Source organism: Plectropomus leopardus, chromosome 5, assembly GCF_026936395.1.
Source record: "Plectropomus leopardus strain MGB_pleo_1.0 chromosome 5, ASM2693639v1, whole genome shotgun sequence".
NCBI lineage: Eukaryota > Metazoa > Chordata > Actinopteri > Perciformes > Serranidae > Plectropomus > Plectropomus leopardus.
Window position 1 is genome coordinate 24,693,592 of NC_142180.1, and position 21,311 is coordinate 24,714,902.

At 39.7% G+C, this 21,311-nt stretch overlaps 3 protein-coding genes across 3 annotated transcripts; 2 read left to right on the forward strand and 1 right to left on the reverse strand.

Moving 5' to 3' along the window:
- Positions 1-647: 647 nt before the first annotated feature.
- safb (scaffold attachment factor B) lies at positions 648-12,986 on the forward strand. Its single transcript, XM_042481197.2, has 21 exons — positions 648-925; positions 1,246-1,342; positions 2,829-2,893; positions 3,026-3,229; positions 3,328-3,387; positions 3,742-3,781; positions 4,573-5,026; positions 5,396-5,439; positions 5,527-5,633; positions 5,742-5,891; positions 6,881-6,969; positions 7,158-7,207; positions 7,311-7,390; positions 7,600-7,742; positions 8,012-8,126; positions 8,343-8,539; positions 8,985-9,162; positions 10,070-10,152; positions 10,251-10,309; positions 11,965-12,019; positions 12,142-12,986. The coding sequence occupies exons 1-21, from the start codon at positions 773-775 to the stop codon at positions 12,257-12,259; spliced, it is 2,541 nt and encodes an 846-aa protein (XP_042337131.1). The 5' UTR covers positions 648-772; the 3' UTR covers positions 12,260-12,986.
- Positions 12,987-13,958: 972 nt separating this feature from the next.
- Positions 13,959-17,765, forward strand: fam32a (family with sequence similarity 32 member A). The gene is made up of 4 exons (XM_042481218.2): positions 13,959-14,112; positions 15,659-15,803; positions 17,271-17,324; positions 17,515-17,765. The coding sequence occupies exons 1-4, from the start codon at positions 14,039-14,041 to the stop codon at positions 17,581-17,583; spliced, it is 342 nt and encodes a 113-aa protein (XP_042337152.1). The 5' UTR covers positions 13,959-14,038; the 3' UTR covers positions 17,584-17,765.
- A 564-nt stretch (positions 17,766-18,329) lies between these two features.
- fh (fumarate hydratase) lies at positions 18,330-20,477 on the reverse strand. Its single transcript, XM_042481208.2, has one exon. The coding sequence runs from the start codon at positions 20,406-20,408 to the stop codon at positions 18,909-18,911; it is 1,500 nt and encodes a 499-aa protein (XP_042337142.1). The 5' UTR covers positions 20,409-20,477; the 3' UTR covers positions 18,330-18,908.
- Between the last annotated feature and the right edge of the window lie 834 nt (positions 20,478-21,311).

Consider the following 21,311-nt stretch of genomic DNA (forward strand, 5'->3'; position numbering starts at 1 on the left):
TATTGTTGGATCTTCAAAAATCCAGTTCTTGAAAACATTATGTAGGACAAATTCTTATGTCAAAAAAAAAAACCCAAAACAAAACAAAAAAACAAAACAAAGCTTAAGATAGTGATATTTTAAAGAAATTATTCTATTCTATATGTCAAACATTAAATTTTGCCAAAAGTGTTGCACTAACATACCAGCATGCACAACAGAAGTGAAAAAACACAGTTTTTATCAACTACTTAATTAGATTATTTCGTACATAGTTAGTCAAACTGCCCCACAATCAGGGCAGATCAGATTTTCATTTTTCTGCTGTAACAACAAAATTAGCTACTCTACCAATGCATTTCTCCCAACAATTTGTTGGTTTACGTATCATCACCCTGCATATGCTTTAATCATATCCAAATATAGTTTAAAATTTTACAATAATTTGACTTTGTTGTTAACCAGGGCATCTTCTCCCATCTCATCCAAAGATTTTAAAATCTAAATTTTTGGTGGAGGAGGGATCATGCATGGAGTCATTTATACTTTGGGAAGGGTAAAAAACAGACCAACAAAGGTTCACCCCTGCAACCCTACTTCTCTAATAAATAAAGAACAGTCCCTAAACACAGACCGCACTGTGACTGTACTGCGCATGCGTATTAACGTCAACTGGCTCTGCACGGTCTCCATTTTGCAGACTTGCAGACCGGCTGCGTCTATTCGCAGTGCAGCAATAGTGGATAAAGTGCAAAACGGGATTAATTCAATCTGAGGAGAGATTTTCAGCACGATGGCTGACCCATCAGCACACGTGGAGGTCCCGGAGGGTGCAGAGGTCCGCAAACTGTCCGAGCTGAGAGTTATCGACCTGAAGGCCGAGCTGAAGAAACGAAACCTGGACACCACGGGCGTCAAGAGCGTGCTGTCCGAGCGACTCAAAAAGGTCTCATAACCTCTCACCTATTGACTCAGGCACTGAATTTTATTAGCACAAGCACTGCAGACGTCTGTTTGATGTGTCCTCACGAGTGAACTTTACCAAAACAATGAAACAAACGCTAAACGTGAAGCTACGTTAGCTTACGAGGCCCCGGAGTGTGTGCTAGCTAGCGCTAACCCTCGAGCTAATGTTTGCGCCACAGCTAACTGCTTTAATTTACATGGCTTTTTATATATTTAAAAGTTAGATTTATCATGTTTGGTTTACGCTTGAAAGTACTTCAGATTTGTACTATCTGTTAAAGTATTCGTATCTCCATAAAGGCAATCGAGGAAGAGGGAGGAAATCCTGATGAGATTATTCTCGCACCGGAGTCAACCCCAAAGAAACCTAATGCTACACCTAAACGCTCATCTAAAGGTAAAGTTTGCATAATAAACTAAATGTACATTATTTAAGCGACATTGTAAATGTCCGTACAGTCTGACACACACTTTGTTTTATCGATTTCTGTTAAATCGAAACGAAACTTACAGTCCTCTGGCTGTATTTATGTGCTAAGTTGTTGTCATATTTTATTGTGTCACTGACAGCTGTTCTCCACCCAACCTTCACAATCAAAATAAAGTTTAATCCTCTCCAAAAAACACTGAAAATATATCCCTAATGAAGATGCTTAGCAAAACAACAGTTAAAATTAATTATCCTGCACAGGGGAAATGTGGTTGCAGACAGGTGTAACATATTCGTCATAAAAAGTCACATAATCAGGGTTCCCGTCTTTCAGCACTGTATTTTCCAGACCTGAAAAAGTCGTGAATTTGGTCAAAATCATTTAAAGTTTTGGAAAACTCATGGAATTTTGATGTTTACAATTATTTCTACAATAATGTTCTGTAACCTTCAAAATAATGTCCCATAACGGCCTATTCATTTTCTATAGCTGTCAGCTTAACAATAAATAGCTCTAATGTGCACTTTGTTTACCATCGTAATGGTTTGCCGTTTTCTTCCTCTCTTTTCCTATATGTCAATTAGCTGAAATCCTGTGTGAATCTTGAGTTTGTGTCTGATGTGTTTGAAAAACATCGGGAAAAAAGTTCTTTATTATGTATCCTTGAAAGTCATGGAAAAGTTTGAAACTTTTGTCCATGAAAATGTGTGGGAACCCTGCATAATGCGTCAATTTAGACAGAAAGCATGAACAAACAGTATAAATGCACTATTATCTTTGCACATAGTTAATATCCTCAGTATAATGTTTTTGCACATCCTGCACAAAACTGAACAGTTTTTTTCTGAAACAGTGTCGTACATATTTTTTATATGCAATAGTACTTTTTAAAAGTATCTTTGTATTTCTTATTCTACATATCTGTTCTATATCTGAGTTATTGTGGTGCAGAATTTTATCCAGTTTTTATTCCTCTTAGTATGTTTATGGTAAATGTTACTGTATGCACCGAAAACCAAAGCAAATTCCTTGTAAGTAAAAACTACTGAGCATTAACTCCTTCTATGGCTCTGATTCATCACTTAAATTGTGGAGAAAATAATGTGGCTGTGGAGAAAATAATTTCATCCTTAAAAAATAAGAATGAGTGTTTGAAAAAAGTACTTGAAATTTCTTGAATTTGACCCCGTCTGTGGGAACCTTGTAGAAACAAAAACATATGATGAACATATGACTTTCCTGTGTCTTTGGAACGCTGGAAAAACAGTGGACAACTCAACTTGTAGCCCGTCGCGCCCGTTTGCAGCAACAAGTGTCATCAGTTTGTAGCTTCATGTCTTCAGCTTCCATTGAAAATAATAAGTAACCTGTTGTTGTGTCGCTCGTAGTGTGGACACAGCATGAGACACCCAAATGAACACTTGATCTTAACTAAATGCATATTTTCTGTAGATACAAAGCAAGAAAATGATGAACCAGAAGACGGCACTATGGAGGAGGATTCCCGTGATGGCCATGTGAGTTTGCTGAGCTTGAACCTTTAAGCAGACGTGATGCTTGTGCAGAAATGGACGGCCTCCTTAACAACTGGGAAGTTCTGGATATTGCTGTTGCAATTTTGCTTAATTCCCTCCTTTCTTTTTCATCAGGGTTATCACGAGAACATGCAGGAAATGGACATCCTCGACATGAACGTTTTGGATGAGACAGAGAATGACAACGGGATACCAGCTGAGGACGACGACGATGAGGAGGAGGATGCCGCAAATTTTCCCTCTGATGAAGACGCGTTGTTAAATGACGAACACAACAACAAGACCCTCGAGACAGAAGATGAAGCACTCGGTCCAGAGGTGAGAAACTAGACTAGAAGTGTGTCTACTGGTTTATATCCTTTATCATGTCTAACAGGAGAGTTTTAATGAAACTGTATTTGTATCTATTTCAACAGATGGATGAATCCCAGATGGAAGAACGGGAGGAATTTATGACATGCTCGTCAATCAATACGGTACGTCCACTCGCAATCATTTTTCATGTACAGACGTGGACAAATTTGTTGGTACCCTTCCATGAAAACAGAAGAACCCACAATTTTCTCTGAAATAACTTTACACTGACAAAAGTAATTGACATCCAATATTGTTGATTCCATATTTAATGAAAACAAACAACAAACAACATTTACTTACAAAATACCAAAGGAACACAGGTAAACATGAAACAATTATAAGGAATGAAGAATTGTTTCAATGAGCTGTAAGTGTACCAACAAATTGGTCCACATCTGTATGTGAAGGCTGTGAAGTTGCAGTAATTTAAATGTCAAAGTCACATTCATTAAGATGCCGTTCTTTTCTTTCAGACTCGGGATCCGGAGGCGGACGACGTGAACGAAGTAACAGGTACTGTAAAAGATGGTTTATAAAAAGGTGGAGGCATCTTTTAACAGTGTTTAGCGTGGAATGCAAACACTTTGTTTAGTTTCAACCAGGAAGAGAGACTGGAAGCCCAAAGAGAATTGCTGGCTATGTGTTGAAATTTGATTAACCATACTTCATAATGTCATTGTTGTCAGTTATGTTCTTGCAGTAGTGAAATAGCGGTGGTTAACAATTTGATGCACATGGACAGCAATTAAATGTCATGGTCAGAGAGGTGTTGTAGGTGATTGCAGTGTTTCTAGGTTGCCACACGAAGAACGAGACAAAGAAGATCTACCAAGATTTGTCGACTATTACGACTTTTTGAGGACACTTGACTCAGAAATCAGATGGATTTGAAACTGCTGGACTTGAACTGAAGTTCTGGTCATCACCAAATGGACACTGGGAAAGTCAAAGGCTGAAAGAAGATGGACTGCAGCGAGAATCTGCTGCTGCACTGCTGATCTTGTGGCTCTCTTCAGCACTGAACTCTTTTGTCTGCTTTGGATCAGGTGAACACAGTGAAGTGGTTCAGCTTGCAAAAATGAGCCAGAGTGTTAGCCACACTAGTTGCCTGGTTGTCCCTCAGCCTTTGGGTTCTCTTCCAGTCTCTCGTTAGGGTCTACTTCATCGTTTTAATACATAGTTCTAAGAGCACAGGCCAGTGGTCATGACGTTCCTAATCCAGGCCTTGCCAGTTCCTCGTTAACCATTGCTGTGTTTCAGAAGTGATTAAACTCTGTGCCATTCTATTCCTGTTAAATCCGTAGAAAATGACAAAGTAGCCGGGTCTTGTTTATCTGAGCCACTTAACGAAGATCAGCACCAGAGCCACGAGACGAGCCCTGAAGAAGAGCAAGCCGCCACCGCCGGAGGGGAAGACAATGTGTCCGACACCGGTGCCAAGTCCAACAAGGCCGCCTCTGGAGATGTGGAGAGCGACATGCGGGATGTTGTGGAGACTGACGCCAAAGAGGTCGGGGACGCCGACACCAAAGAGGTTGGGGACGCACAGAAAGCCCCAGAAGAGACATTTGACGCTGAAAACGAAAGCTCGCAGGCTGTTAGTGTAAGCGAACAGGGCGCTGTGGGTGAAACTGTTGATTCAGAAATGGGGTCTAAGAAGGGTGAGGAGGATGAGAAGACAGAAGAGAAAGCTGCTGCGGACTCAGCCTCCACAGTGAAAGAGTCCTCTTCTGTAGAGGGCGATGCTCAGAAAAAGAGGTTTGTTGCTTTCTGTCTACTAGAAACCAAAATGGCTATCTCTGTTGCATTGGCTCCTTTGTGCTAGCAAAATTTGGATGCTCTTTTGGAGGTAAAAATGTTTCGTGCATTTGTCTGTTTTCATTTGTCATTCTTTACACTCACCTATCTCACTTTATTACCCATTGACGAGTAATGTATTGGGATTGCCGTAGGGTAATGTTCCCATTTTTCCACTGTTAAATCACTGCACCATGGTACATGATGGGCTGGTCACTGTCAGTTATGTTTATCCCATAAAACACTTGGGCATATACATCTGTTTGAGCAGAGTGACCAGGTATCCTCACTGCTGTATGTTTATTGCTTTTTTTTTTTCTTTGTCTCTAGCTCTGAGGAGAAAGATGGCAAGACTGAGTCAAAAGATGAAAAAGGTGAGAGGTTTTTTTTTTTTTTTTTTTTTTGGTTGTTCAAATTCAGCAGGTGCATGCTGATTAATTTTATTGTGTATTTGTGTGTAGCCGCTGGAAGTGCTGCCGCAAGCAGTAGCAGGAATCTGTGGGTCAGTGGTCTCTCTTCCACCACCAGAGCGACAGATCTGAAGACTCTCTTCAGCAAATATGGCAAGGTTAGTTATTGCAAACTATCCCTCACCGTAGACAACCTGCCAAGAATGAACAGATCTCTTATATCTGATCTACATTTCTCTCATTAACTGGTCGTTACTAATCTGCAGGTCGTCGGAGCTAAGGTGGTGACCAACGCCAAGAGCCCCGGGGCTCGCTGCTACGGTTTTGTCACCATGTCTTCCACAGAGGAAGCCACCAAGTGTATCAGCCACCTTCACAGGACTGAGCTGCATGGCAGGATGATCTCTGTGGAGCGGGTGAGTGTTGGAGTCATTCATTACATATCCGATTTCATTTTTCATTTATTTATTCGCACCATTAAAAACAGTATCAGAAAACGGGTCAAAAAGAACGCACAGAAACAGGTGCCAGAGAGGTAAGAAATATCTCAGCGAAGGTAATACAATAAATTACAAGTAATACAATAAATCACAATACTTTGATGCAAACAATATACAATAAAGTCAGCAATAAACGGCAAAAAGATCGAGACAAATTATGAGTGTTAGTTTGTGTGTATGTGTGACTGTGTATGCAAACGTGAGTGTGTATTCGCAGAATTAGGCATCTGAAACCCACTGTGGCACAAGCATTTTTTGGAGTGGCGGCGATCGGCTTGAGTGACAGTGGTGCAGCCCGAGCGTGGCGCAGCTGCAGCCTGGTCAAATATTTGACATCTCACAAATGTTAAATGCCCCTTTTGTTAACCCGCCACTGTGGCTGGTAGGTTGATCAGATTCACCTGGCGATGGTGTAATTTTGTTTATTGACAGCTATGTTTGAAACTCATACAGACAATAAAGTCATTAGGCAGCTGGATGAGTGTGAGTCTGTTCATAATCTCTATGAAAGTCTTTGTGCTGCTGTAAGCATTCACTCACTTGATTAAGATTAACAGCAGATAAAAGAAAAGAGAGCCTAACAAAGCTGTTGTAAGCTTTAGTGTGGCTCCTCAAGTCGCCTGGCAAAGTTTTACTGAACGTGTAGGTATTTGTCAATTTCCTGCTTCAGGTCTATTGTAGAGCCTGAACTAAGAGGAAGTGTGAGTGGAAAATATTTGGCCTGGCAACACATTTCATTTGATGTTTTGTAAAGGATGACAGTGTCTTTTGGCACAAAAGTAACTTCAGTTAAAAATTAACAAGAGGTGATATTGGTCTATGTTTTTGTATGACATGATTAGTGTGAAATCTACTCTGTTCCTTCCACTTTTGTGAGTAAACACGTTCCTGTTAAAACATTTTAGGCTAAAAACGAGCCTGCGGGGAAGAAGCCAGCAGACAAGACTGACACCAAGAAGTCTGGCAGTGAGAGGAGACACTCCTCTGACTCCAAGTAAGACCGCTTATAAGCCGCTGCGTGTTTGAGTAAATGTCTTACTAAAAATTCTGGTAACCTATAGCCACCACAGTGAGAGCTTCCTCACGCAGTTATCAACTACATGGAAGAAAAGTAAACAATTCATTAAACTGCTGATCAAAGTGTGTGTTGATTAGAGCTCATACTGTTCATGTTTTCTGCAGATCTGAAGGAAAGGAGGAGAAGCCTGAGGGAGACGGAAAAGATGGCAAAGGTGAGAAATGTTAAACGATTTCTAGCTTCTGCGTGTCACGTTGATCAGCTCTCTGAATAACTTAAACATAATCTTAACAACATCAGTTGTGTGCGTTTGACAGGGCGAAATGAGAGGACTGTCGTTATGGACAAGTCAAAAGGAGAGCCTGTCATCAGCGTCAAAACTAAAAGCAAGGAGCGAGTAAGTGAAAAAAGTTCTTCCTCTTGAGATGCAGCACTAAAAGAAAGCCTGGTCTTTTAGATCCACACAGAAGGTCACTTTTAACATGGAGACTGGATACATTTTTACCCTCACAAACAGCACTCCTCATTTAAATCTGCAGGACGGATTTTATTTTGACCTCCTGAAACTTTTCTCTAACGTTTTTCCCCCTTTTCTCCTTTCTCCAGAGCTCAAAGAGCCGAGACCGCAAGTCAAGCAGTAAGGAGAAGAAAGACATCCTGTCGTTTGACCAAATCAAGGAGCAGAGAGAGAGGGAGCGACAGAGACAACGAGAGAGGGAGATCAGAGAGGTGGAGAGGCGCAGAGTCACGTAAGGATCACACGGAGCTGTGAGCAAATACCTGACACAGGGCTCAATAAAACACAAGTATTGCTAAAGATACATTTTTTGTAGTTAAATTAACTTGTGAAGATCCACAGGAAATATCTTTACAGCACCGTTGCTGTTTGTTTTGGTGAAGGCTGAACATAAGACCTTTGTACAGTATGATTTTACACAGGACACTAGAAAACCTGTATGAACTCTTCCAGAACAACACATGTGGTGCTGAGAGATTGATCTTTGCCGTCTTCTTTCAGTGACCGGGACCGCGGCGACCGTGACAACCGCCCGGACCGCGAGCGCGAGCGGATCCGTCTGTTTCGAGAGAGAGAGGAGAGAAAACACTTGATCAGGAAGAGAAACTGGCTGGAGGTACTGTGAGATTACTTATTTCAAACAGGGGATTTCCTTTTTTTCTCTCTCTCACTGCATTGCTGTCAGTGTTTCTGCATCACATTTTCTCTGCTGCAACGTTAATAGAAATTTCTGTTTATAATTTTTCTCCCAAATGTCAATTATGTCATTATTGGCCTAACTTTCCAACAAATTTCGTGTTAATGACTCACCCATGAATGTGTTGACTCCCAGGCTGAGAAGCAGCGACTTGATGCAGACCGGATGGAGCGGCAGTTCTTGGAGCGGGAAAGGCTACGCATAGAATACGAGAGGCGGCGCGAGCAGGAAAGGATCCTCAGAGAGCGTGAAGAGCTGCGACGGCAGCAGGAGCAGCTGAGATACGAACAGGACCGACGCCCCATTAAGAGGCCTTATGACATGGATGGCAGGTAAATAATGACGGAAATTAAGTCCAGTGGTCATGAAAAACTTGGAAAGGTCATGGAATTTCCCAAACACGCTTTCCAGGTCTAGAAAAGTCATGGATTAAGTAAAAGTTGGAAAAGTCATTTAATTTTTTACACGCTTTAACAAAAGAAGCAGCCTGTGTTTTTTGTCAGGCTTGGAGCTGCTGTGTTACATAAATGAGAAAAATTTTAAAAAGTAAAATATAGTATGGTAAGAAGTGGATGATGACAAAGGGAACATAAATTATCGACGGTCACAAAGTCGTGCTCCTTACTTCTGTGAGTGTTGAATGAAAGGCTGCCAAATGCAGTTATAAAACTGCAAGATATAACAGTGCTCAGTGTGAGAGCTTCAGTATTTGTGAATATATCAGATTCACTACAGAGCAGCTCAGCTGATGAACTTCTCATTTTGCTGCTCTTTCAGGAAAGACGACTGGCCTGACAAGCGCGTGGCTTTGGATGACCGTTACAGCCGCTCAGACTTCGGTCGACAAGAACGTTATCAGGACTTTGACCACAGAGACCGGGGCCGTTACCAAGACGACATGATGATGGACAGGCGGGACAACACTCGCAGCATCGGTGCAGACAGAGATGGTTCGGTAAGAGGCGACTCACTAAATTTTAGATGCGTTTTTACGCCTTGGCGATAGCCGAGTCCGGACGCATTATGTTTTCCGTGTTGTCCGTCTGTACGGAAGTGGCCCGTTCTTGTTGAATGCGATATCTCAAAAAAACGCCTCGAGGGGATTTGTTCAGACTTCGCACACACATTCACTTGGACTCAACAATGACCTGATTAAATTTTAGTGGTCAAACGTTAAAGGTCACACTGACCTAATTTTTGTGCGCACAATAACTCAAAAACATCTTCAGGGAATTTTCTCAAATTCCGCACAATCGTTCAAGTGGACTCAAGGATGAATTGATCAAGGTCACTGTGTCCCTGCACCTGTCCCATTTTTGTGAACACAATATCAAAACGTCCACTTGGACTTAAAAATGAACCGAATAGAATCTTGTGGTTGAAGGTGAAAAGTCAAGGTCACGGTGATAAAACATGTTTTTGACTGTGACTCGGGAACCTTGGGGGCTGTAAGTGAACCTTGACTGGTGTGCGGAGGCACATCCAGGTTGGAAAATGCCACCAGATAAATGCTGGTAAAATATGTGAATGGCTGCTATATTTTTGTCGCTCACCAGCCAAAAAAAAACCCAATGGTAATCTACTAAGTGGCTGCTAGATTTTGGTATCCACCAGCTACAGTGGCAGGTGGACAAATAAGTCTCCAACCCTACATACAACCATGTGGCTATATATCTAGTTTACTGATAAAACATGTTTTTAGGAAGGAAACAATAGAGAGGGTTGCTGGCGTCAAGTGTGACGGACTCAAATACCAGTGCACATGAAAACGATACAAGCTCACCATTGCAACGATGTGGAAATGTTAACGTGCGGAAACACACAATGAATGAAATCTGACTACATCGTGTCTCTTCTTTCAGCACTTCTCAGACAGGTCAGACAGACATGGCAGAGACAGCCGAGACTCCTGGAGCGGAGGCTATGATAAACGCATCAACCCGAGGTGAGCACCATTGTAATCGGCATTGGCTTTGACTCAAGCCACTGCAAAACTTAAATAATGTCCAATGTAATGTGAAAATAATTTTTGTTTGTCTTTAGGGATGGAGGTCGAGACTGGGACTCTAGTCGGAAGATGGATGGAGACAGAACATGGCAAAGTACGTATACTTGTTGTTTATATGTGCGATGATTTTACTGCTAATTATACCGACTGCTTTTTGGATACTGAAGTTTTGCCTTCTGAGGACTGAAGCGGCAGATGGCACAGATATATCAGCAGCCTGAAGGGAAATGGTCTGACATGTCCTGAAACTATGGTTTGTATCCACAGACTGTATAAAAGAAGTGTATGTAGCCACTGTGACTTCATCCATTAGTTTCTGGATCACAACTCTGAAAAATCAAATTTACCATTTTGGTAATCCCTTTGTTGTTTTTTGGAGACAGGTGAGGCCGTATTTGGATGAGAGGGTGGAGCTGTGAACGAGTGAAGGCTGGATGTGACTGAGAGTCAAAGTTCTGTGATTAAAAACAAAACAAAACATGGACAACAACCAAAAACAAGTTCACAGCTGTTTAAATGTGCCAGCGATCCACATATTTGTCATATTTATGACATATTTGTCAATTGCAAGGGAGCCACAACACTGAAGTATCTACGACCTTATCATCTATTTTAGTCAAAATGAGAGCATAATTTTAGATTTGAAAAAAGCGACAAACTTGTTAGGAAAACTTAAAAACTGAGGTAATAACTTAGTGAGCAGTAGAGCATTTTCTTTGACTTTTATACAATCATCTCGTTACAACAAGTAGATTTTCCACCTGCTGGCTCTTACAAAGAAAGCAGGTGTAAGACACTTAAAATTTGGCTTCCACAACATTTATAGACTAGCCGCTTTTACAAATCAATCACGTTATAGGGCTGCAACAAAGTCCCTTTTCTATGCCTCTTTGCATTTTTACACAGAACCAAACAACGGCAGCATTACTCCTCCCCAGTTTGTGATTATGCACTGCAGCGTGGCAACCAGCAATCAAAAGCGGTCTAGTGTGACATATAACATATAATAGTATTTGATATGTACATATAACATATGTTATATGTCACATATAACTTTCTAAACAAGAAAAAACAGCTTAACAGACTGTGAAGGTTTTTATTTATTTATTTAATTATTTATTTTTATTTTTAAAATATATTTAATTGTTTATTTATTTCCTCTACATTGTGATTGTTTTGCAATTTAATGTTTTTTTTTTTATTATGAAATATTGTCATACAACCTTTATTTTGAAAATAGGGAATGTATATGTAATGAATGTGTTAACGTTTCAATTACATAGAAATGAACAGTGAGATATCCAGTTAAATATATAAAAAACATTCATGAAAAACAAACAATTGCATAACATGGCAATCACATTCATTTACCTTCTCTGTTATATGACAGCTGATTTCATTTCCTCGGAGGGTAAGAAACTCCCGAAACTCATCGTTTTCTTAATTTGCAGTCCTTTAAGACCGCTGTTCTTCTTCTACTTTGAATTAGCAGCTAATTGCTGCTGTTTAAATCTGTGGTCACCAACATAATGTGTAATCTAAACGTCACACCCTCACCTCAACGCCCACTCTGTCCCTCCACTTTCCGTGATCGGACATTGTATACTGAACAGCGGGGAAGCATAACAGCGTGATATTCCCGCCTTGAACAGGCAGTGTAAACGCAGCTTTTATTGTGTTCTTAATGTAAAAGCAGGCGTGTAACTACTCCGGTCTACATGTCTGATGGTGTTTTTCTTCCCCCCTCAGGTAGAGACGGTGCCATCCCAGGCCAGAGCCACATGGCACGTGGAGGAATGGCAAGGTGAATATAACCTGGGTTCATTCCTCATTTTTGATATTATCCCTTTTTAAGACCAATTTAAGATCACGTAAGCAGTCTGTGCAGTTTGTAACAGTCACTGTGCGTTTGTTTTCCTTCACCAGCCGCGGAAGCTACATGAACACGGGAACGTCTCAGTCTCTGTCTGGAGCTCTCAACAGACAGAACCAGCTGATGCAGGGCAGCGGGCTGCAGGGTGGAGCTTTTGGCCGACGCTACTGAAGTCTGTCTGCGTGAAGACAGCAGCGGGACTGTTTCAGGAGGTCACGTCGTGAAGGATGTGGCCATCTTGTTTTGTACGTTTTTTTAAAGTCAGGAAACCTTTTTTGGACACAATTCCAATCCATTTTTGATGGAGACCTTTATTTTTCTGGTCACCTCTCCCTGTTTTTCTGTGTGTGTGTGTGTGTGTGTGTGTGTGTTTGTGTGTGTGAGAGACATTGTGATCTCCTGCCTCGTAGTTATCATTCAGTCCAACCTACCTTGTTTGTAAAACAGTACCGTCTGCTTGCCAACGATGTGTTTTATATGCAGGTTGGCAGCTGTGTTGAAGAGTCACGTCGGAGCTCTGTGTTGTAAATTCAGATGTTTTATAGACACCTGGGTCCACGGACCTCACCTCAGTCTTCTCTGTATCCCAGTTTATGTCAGAAGCGTTGTGGAAGTTTTCTGCCTCTGTCAGAGTTCATTTTTTCATAGCTTGAGGCTCCTTTTTGACCTTTGTCAAAAAGATGTTACAAGATACAACATTTGCTGCTGAAGAAAAGGGTTTTTTAGCCTATATGTCACATTCTGGTTATACATGCTTGTCAGATTTCTTTTTAATTTTCAGTTGTATTGTAAATAGTATTTGATTTGTGCGATTGTTGGTTAATGGTAATAAATGCCCCAGGAGCGTGTATGTGTTCACAATCTATTAATTAAAGTCTGTTATAAAAACAAAATATAATGTGTGATGTTGCAGCTGACACTTTATGTAACTTAAGTGTGTTTTTTTTCTGCATAAGTGTTATGATTGTCTTTTCCTTAAAGGGTTCAACAATGTTCTTTTTTTTTCTCTCTTACTTACTAGTTGAAAAAGTGGGTCAGAAATCTACTTCCCCTTATACAAATGCTTTAATTAGTGCTAATCAAATAACAAAAAAGACTGAACTTAGATGTCATTTTTAATCTTTAAGTAAATGATTCGAAATAAGGACACAGATTGACATAGAAGTAAAGCAGCAAACATTTGTGCATATTGACAGTGGTATGACATTCTCCCTTCAGATGCCTCATTTCTTCACGATTTCAGTCATTTCCACAAAAAAAAAATGTTTTTAATTCTTTTTACCACTGGCTCATTTGAGTAGGTGAGTTGCCAGATTTGCCAGCTCAGTGTGGCATTTTACTCGTTCCTGGGCCATCTTGTTCAGAAGTACTCGTCAGATTTCAGGGATTTAATCAAATCTTGAAAATGGGTCATTCATAAGTAAAAAAAAAAAAAAAAAAGTATTCTGAAATAGCATTAGATCACATAATTAAACTGTTTTTCACCTGGATCTACAGAGGCGTATTGCTGCCACTCTAGAATAAAAATACAAATCAGTTTCACCTTATAACATGAAAAGTTTCTCGTTTTAACGTGATAATTTATACTTTACGTCAGCAGAAATAGACAGTGAAAATGGTATTTTAATGATAATATTGACTCTACACCACGATTTACTCCAGTTTAGAAGTCTCTCCCAGTCACAGAGAAACTTTTCACGTTATAATGCGAAACTGATTTTTTATTCTAGAGTGGCAGCTATACACTTTTGTATGGATCAAACGTGAAGTTTGTGGAGTTTTTTTTTTTTTATAATAGATCCATGGTTTTACACCCATGTTTTTTTTAGCACTGCCAGGATAACTTTGCTGGTGCTGTAGACGCTCAGGCCGACAGGTGGCAGCACCGCCGTCTGTGTGTCAGCTACTTCAATAACAAAGCAGAAGAAGACGACAGAGAGCTTCCCGAAAATGTCTGAGTACGCCACCGTTCAGAAGAGTGCCCTGAAAATAAAAGGTGTTGGGAGCATTTCAGCTGGAAAAAAGTAAGTCTGTTGCCATCTTTTAACAGTTTTGTAAGAGAAGACGTGTTTTAATCGATGGGGCTATTTCAGAAGACAGTCGTAGCTGGTGAAAGCGCCTGGTAATCTGGCGTGGCTGCTAATGTTAGCATGTTTGCTAATAAAACAACAGCTACGTTTACTGAGATTATGTGAGTTATATTTTTTTTGGCAAATTTATTGTCAAAATAGCATTGTGGAGTGGTAACCTTCTGGTCTTATCGGGGTTCTTTATCTGTCGAGACAATATGAAGAGTCAAAGTTGTGACATTAAACAGTAGCCTAGCAAGTAAAGTTAATTTGGGGTTAGCTAAGTTAAAACAATATAGAGTGTATACATATTTATATACAGTATATGTGTCTTTATACTGTATATAAATTCATATGCAGTCTATGGTGTAAATACGATGTCATCATATCTAAACTCGGTCAAAACAGCATCTCCAAACATTTCAGGAACTTGTATTTTTATATCGTGGACATGCTGTAAAAGTTAAATATATAGCTGGGTCTTATTTTCTTGGAATTAATTGTATGAAAGTGAATGGATAAACACCTGTTAAGAATAGTATTTATGGCCTGTAAGAAATCTTTACCCAAGAAATAGCATTAAAAAAAGAAATATCCAGTGTTGACTATGGATTAATGTGATATACAGTATTTATGTAATAGAGAGAATGAGAAACCAGAAGGAGACCTTCATTGAAAATTTGACTAAATTGATGGTGTATAAAAGTATCAGACCTGACTTTTTGTGAAAAAGTATCAGATACACTTTGTAGTGTAACTAATTATCATATTTTGGTATCGTGACAGCACCAGTAACTAGTCGCCTATTGTCTTTGTATGTATGTTTCGATCCAATACCCCTGTCTACAGAATGTGTTTTTTGTTCGCCTCTCTCTACTTATTTTCTACCCTTATTTTATCCTATAATTTTTTAATAACTCATCTACCCTTTTCTTTTTTCCCACCTATTTACGTGTTCATTTAATTTATTTTTTAAATTGTTTAATTTTTTTAATTCATTATCTGTTTATTGGTTTATTTCTCCTTTTCACATGATTAAAAGGTCTTACATTCATTTGGTTTTGTATTTTGTTTTCGTAGGTTTAAATAAACCAATAAAAAGAGAATTACAAAAGAGTAATTTGTATGAAAATCAAAGTCAAGTCTGCTTTGAATTCTTTCGAAATGTGATAGAATTATAATTCTGTGTTTGGCGTAATATTTGTTAAAAGAATGACAGTACATAGTAAAGATGCCTTGACAACATACATATATGAGTGTAGATACTAGCAGCAGTATTCATTAGGGCAAGGAATAGTTTCCAAAGCCTTGAACACAAGACGCACGTTAAGTAGATATCCTTCACTTTGGCAATTTAGAGTCTATCCAGACCACTGTTTAGACGCCTACTTTTGATCATGTGTCTGCAAAAGTGTGATCATCTTTCTCTGTCCTTGTCTGTTAATGGGAGTGGTTGACAAGCCACTGATCAGCTAACGTTTACTATCTTTATTTTTCTCAGGAAGAAGAAGAAGGATAAAGAGAGTAAGCATCGTCTGGAGCAGGTCGCGACCAGTCAGAATGATGAGGAGGTGAACACCAAGAAAGCATATGTTGACAAAAGAACACCGGCACAACTTGCCTTTGACAAGATGCAAGAGAAGAGGGTAAGTTATTATATTTCTTAAGCATTACAAAGCTGCAGTGATTGGTTTCAGGCAGAGACATAGCTCATAAATGTTATAGGCTATAGAAGTTGAACTTTACAGAAGGGAACTTATAATAAGCTTACAATAAACCAAAAAGCCGTACGTCTTCAGCACTGCTAGCTTCAATGCCACATCAGTTTTAGGGTCCATACTTCAACACAATCCAGTATTAAGTACACTATTTTTCTCAAATTGTTCAATGCACACAGTGGGGTTTTTGTCAGGGTTTTTTTTTTAGGGCTTATACAGATACCGTTAATTAGTAGTTAATGAGACCGATAACTGATATTTGGAACCGATATGAATTTACAATAAGAATGAAAATCTTTCTGTCAGTATTAACAATTTGGAATATAACAAACTCCAACACAAAACTTTGTTAAAATGCCTTAAGCAAATGTTTGATCAAATCTGAAACATTGAACATCATATTTTTTTTTAAAATAAAGTGAACTCTAAAAAAAAGAAATTAATAAATAAAAATAGCTCCATGGGGTTTTGCACATTAAAGGTCCTCCTATGCTGACACTTTCTTTGCCCTTTTTAATTAATTAATTAATTTTATTGGCGATCATTTAAATAAAATGCAGACACAGATAACTTGCAAAATGTCAAATATTGGCTCCAAATAATAGGCCAGGCCGATAATCTGTCAACTCCTAAAAAAAAAAAAAGACACTAGATCTTTTGGATATAAAACTTTGCAGGCATGCAGTTTGGCAAATGAAGATTTTGGACACTTGGCTTCATATCAAGCAATGCTGCAGTGGAACAGAAACCCCCAAATTATCCATATGTGAGTTGTAGATTATTAACTTATTAGCTGTTTTGAACTTTGCTGTTCAACCAAAGCGCTGATTATAATGGAAATAATGTTGAAAGAGATCCTAGCACAGCAGAGTAATCCCAACCTGAAACAGTTAAAAAAAACTGCTTTTTCGCTTCAGGTACGGTTATTGATGTTTGACAAACTCAGTTTATTAGTCCTCACGCCATGACAATGTTTATCTTTTCTACTTAAAGGACAAAGTTCAGTATTTGAAACAGTGAATGTTGCGACATTGTATATGGTAGAGCAGAAACATGGCGAAACACTATTACAGCTACTGCTCAAAATATAGGATAATGGTTGAATATAACGCATATCCATTACGCTTTCAGAACATTTTCCGGGCAGTTGCAGTGTTTTTCGTAGCAGTAATGCAGTTTTAGCATGTGATTTATTGCCAACAGGTGACACTGTCAAAAACCTCAGCTGTTTTGCAGTGCTGCTGTTGGTTTAAATGTAGTCATTGTTTAGTGTTATACTGGTAGGGATTTCTGAGGCTGTTTGGTGTTCCTAAATTTATGACATTATGATGAGAATGTATATATATTTTTGGTTTCTTATTTAGTTAATTTCTCTTTGTCTCTCTTTCCCTAAAGCAAATGGAGAGGATCTTGAACAAAGCATCAAAGACACACAAACACAGAGTCGAGGTAAGACATATCACACGCAGCAGACATAATTTTGGGTGATCAGTATACTGTGTATATCTACGTTATTTAAAAAAATGATACATGCATTCATGTCTGTAAAATATACACTGCAGATGAAATGATTTCAGATTTACAGACAGAGAAATGGCTGCTAAATTGAACTATCGTTTATTGTTTTGTTAATTTGCAGGATTTCAATCGTCACCTTGACACCCTGACAGAACATTATGATATCCCAAAGGTCAGCTGGACCAAATAGAAGAGGAGCGAATGGTCATTTTGTTGTTGTTTTTTTATTTTTCATCACTTGTACAAAAGTCTTGCACATTACGTTTTTGCTTGCTTAATTTTACGTATTTTGAGTGACATTTCTTTAGTTGGCATTCAGTCATTATTATGTTTGAATTTCTGGTGTATACAATAAAAGATTTGAGTTAACAAGTTATCTTCTGCAAGTCTTTTTCTGTTATAGTGACATGCAATTACACTTAAACTCAACACATTATACAAGTTTATATTTGTAAAAAATACTAGTGTAAATTTTGTAGCATGTTGCAAATTTTTATATTTTTACATACGTTATACTTGTGCTTATTTCTACTAATATAAATCTCTATGCTTTTCATCAGATTGACTGTAACCAGTTTCCCACGGAGATAAATGAAGTATTTCTGATTAAATTACACAATAAATTTAATAGTAATGAGATGCTGTTACTGATAAATACAATTGTAATTTAAATACAGTTAGTAACCAATGTCAATAAAGGGTTTATATTTAGATAAATTCTTTTTGTTGAAAAATTGTATAACATTGTTGCTTTGCATCTTTTTGCTGTGCAGGAATGCCTCTTGCTGATGGGTTTTTTGGCTTTATTGTCCAGTTCAAAACATTTGTTAAAAAAGTAATCACATGTAATAAGTTACGTAACTTTAATGATGTAATTAAAATAGTTATATAGATAATAATAAATAAATAATAAATAAAATGCCAGAAACCAGAACATACTTGATTTGAGTGAATATATATTTAATTGATCAGGAGCTGCACAAATGGCACACATACTGTAAACCAGAGCATACGAGGTTCATGTTGAATCATTTGAGATGGCAGTGTGAACATCTGAAGGTACCAACTCACAATCAAAAAGTATTTAAGACTTTAAATACTAAAACCAACAAGTGCACATTTTACTCCCACAAAAAAAATGTGCTGACAGTAAAACATACTTGTGATGTGGACCAACTGGTTGAACCATTATGAACACATTGCAACTTAAAGTATAAACACCGTGTGACAGATCTTGATCTTAAAATATGTAATTGTCAATCCAGCTGGTGGATTCGCTGTTACCAATGACAAGAGCATTACAGTGTTTGTTTGACGCCGCCTGTATGAAAAAACAGAAGCAGATGCATCAAACAAAAGCGAGGGATTCTCAAAATGTGCATTATGAGACAAGAGATGCTCGGGATTCAGAGTGTTTTGTTTGCACAGTTCAATCTCTTTGATTTAACCAGAGACAGTTTTTTCATAAGAAAATGTATTTTCTTCGTTTTGTTGTGCTTGTTGTGTTGTCAGAGTTCACTTTGGCCCCAGCATTTCACTCGGCTTCACCCACTGGTCAAACTGCTCCTCGGTGAGGTAGCCCAGCTCCACGGCCACGGCCTTCAGCGTGGAGCCCTTCTTGTGAGCCGTCTTGGCGATGGTGGCGGCTTTGTCGTAGCCGATGTGAGGATTGAGCGCTGTGACCAACATGAGAGACTCGTTCATGAGCTTGTTGATCCTCTCCGTGTTGGCCTCGATGCCCACCACGCAGTTATTGGTGAAGGAGACCGATGCGTCGCCGAGCAGCCGAGCCGAGTTCAGCACGTTCTTGACCATCATGGGTTTGAAGACGTTGAGCTCAAAGTGTCCGTTGCTTCCTCCGATGGTGACTGCGACGTGGTTTCCCATGACCTGGGCTGCCACCATGGTCATGGCCTCACACTGAGTTGGGTTCACCTTGCCGGGCATGATGCTGCTTCCTGGTTCGTTCTCTGGTAAGATGAGCTCCCCAAGGCCTGATCGGGGTCCTGACCCCAGGAAGCGAATGTCATTGGCGATCTTCATCATGCTGACAGCGACTGTATTCAGAGCTCCACTCAGCTCCACCAGAGCATCATGGGCCGCCAGAGCTTCGAACTTGTTGGGAGCGGTGACAAATGGAAGGCCTGTGAGAGAAGCAACAGTGGACGCTACTTTCTCGGCAAAGCCAATGCGGGTGTTGAGTCCAGTCCCGACTGCGGTGCCGCCTGCTGCCAGCTCGTACACCCTGGGCATGGCCGCCTTCACTCTCTCAATGCTGTACTTCACCTGCTGAACATACCCGCTGAACTCCTGTCCGAGCGAGAGTGGCACAGCATCCTGGGTGTGAGTGCGTCCAATCTTGATGATGTCTTTGAACTCTGCAGCCTTGGCAGCCAGGGCGTCGTGCAGCGTCTGCAGGCCGGGCAGCAGGACGTGGTGGACCTCTGTGGCTGCAGCAATGTGCATGGCGGTGGGGAAGGTGTCATTGGAGCTCTGACTCTTGTTGACATGATCATTTGGGTGCACAGGGTCCTTGGAGCCCAGTTTGCCTCCTAGGATCTCAATAGCTCTGTTGCTGATCACCTCATTGACGTTCATGTTGCTCTGAGTCCCTGATCCAGTCTGCCACACCACCAGAGGGAAATGATCGTCCAGTTTACCAGCTGAAACCTCATCTGCAGCCTGGATGATCGCATCTGCTATCTTTGGGTCCAGGCCGAACTCCTTGTTTACCTCAGCGGCCGCTCTCTTCAGGATCCCGAAGGCCTTGATCACTTGGATCGGCATTCTCTCACTTGGTCCCCCTATCTTGAAGTTCATAGTGGATCTGACAGTCTGGGCGCCGTAGTACTTGTCCGCTGGGACCTTGAGCTCACCAAACGTGTCCCGCTCGATCCTGAACTGTGAGGCGGCCATCCTGGAGGTGCAGAAGAGGAGTTTGGAGTTGACGCTGACTCTTTGCAAAGTCAGGAGGTTGCAGTTAAACTGCTGGACGCGTCTCAAAGACCGAAACATGGCTCCACATTAGAGGTGAATCCGGGGGAGGTCAACGCAGCCGTCCACAGTGTGATCTGTCATTGGGTGAAGAGGAAACTGATGGAGAGACAGCCAATAGAGACGCGAGACAGGAGGGACTTCCGCTGTGATTGTCGTATCGAGCGCAAATGATCCGGCTGCTTCATCCGGATCAATCAAGCGTCTCACAACATTGCGCGATTGTATTTCCGTCATAACAGTTAACTTTGTCGTATAAAAGTAAGCAATTTTACATAATTTTATTAATTTAAAATGTTTTTTTAAGTAATTAAAATATGTAAAGTTGCACAGATAAAATTAAGAGAAGTTAAAAAACAACATTATGTAGAAGCAAGTCTATAAAAAGGGTTTTCAGAAATCATTTAAAAGAAGTCACTGATCTCCTTTAGGCAGTTGAATAAATTGAATGTAAATATTCAATTTATTCAGCTGGCTAAAGGAGGACATCAGTGACTTTTGTTTATCTTTTAATTTTATCCTCACATTTATCTTTTAACTTATCTTTTCATTATGTCTCTAACCTGCTTATTATTAGCATTTTTATTAATGTTCTGTGTCTACTGCCTTTATTTTTTTACTATAGTTTTCTAACATGCTTCCACCTCTAATCTCCTGTTTTATTCTGCTTTAACTCTCGCCTGGCCTTTTTTTTTCAGCATTATTGGCTGACTTCAGTTGGGACTGCACTGTGTAAACTGTGTTTTTGTAGGTGCTAATATCTATGTGAGATGTGGTACACGTATGGATTTTGTGATATTGGCATAGAAACAGCCAATGTCCTGTCCTTTTTTTGTATGTTTTCTTTGGTATTCTTTATATCTTTATATAATATTGTATTAACCAATATATAATAACAATAGCAGCAAAGTTGTTTGGAAAATC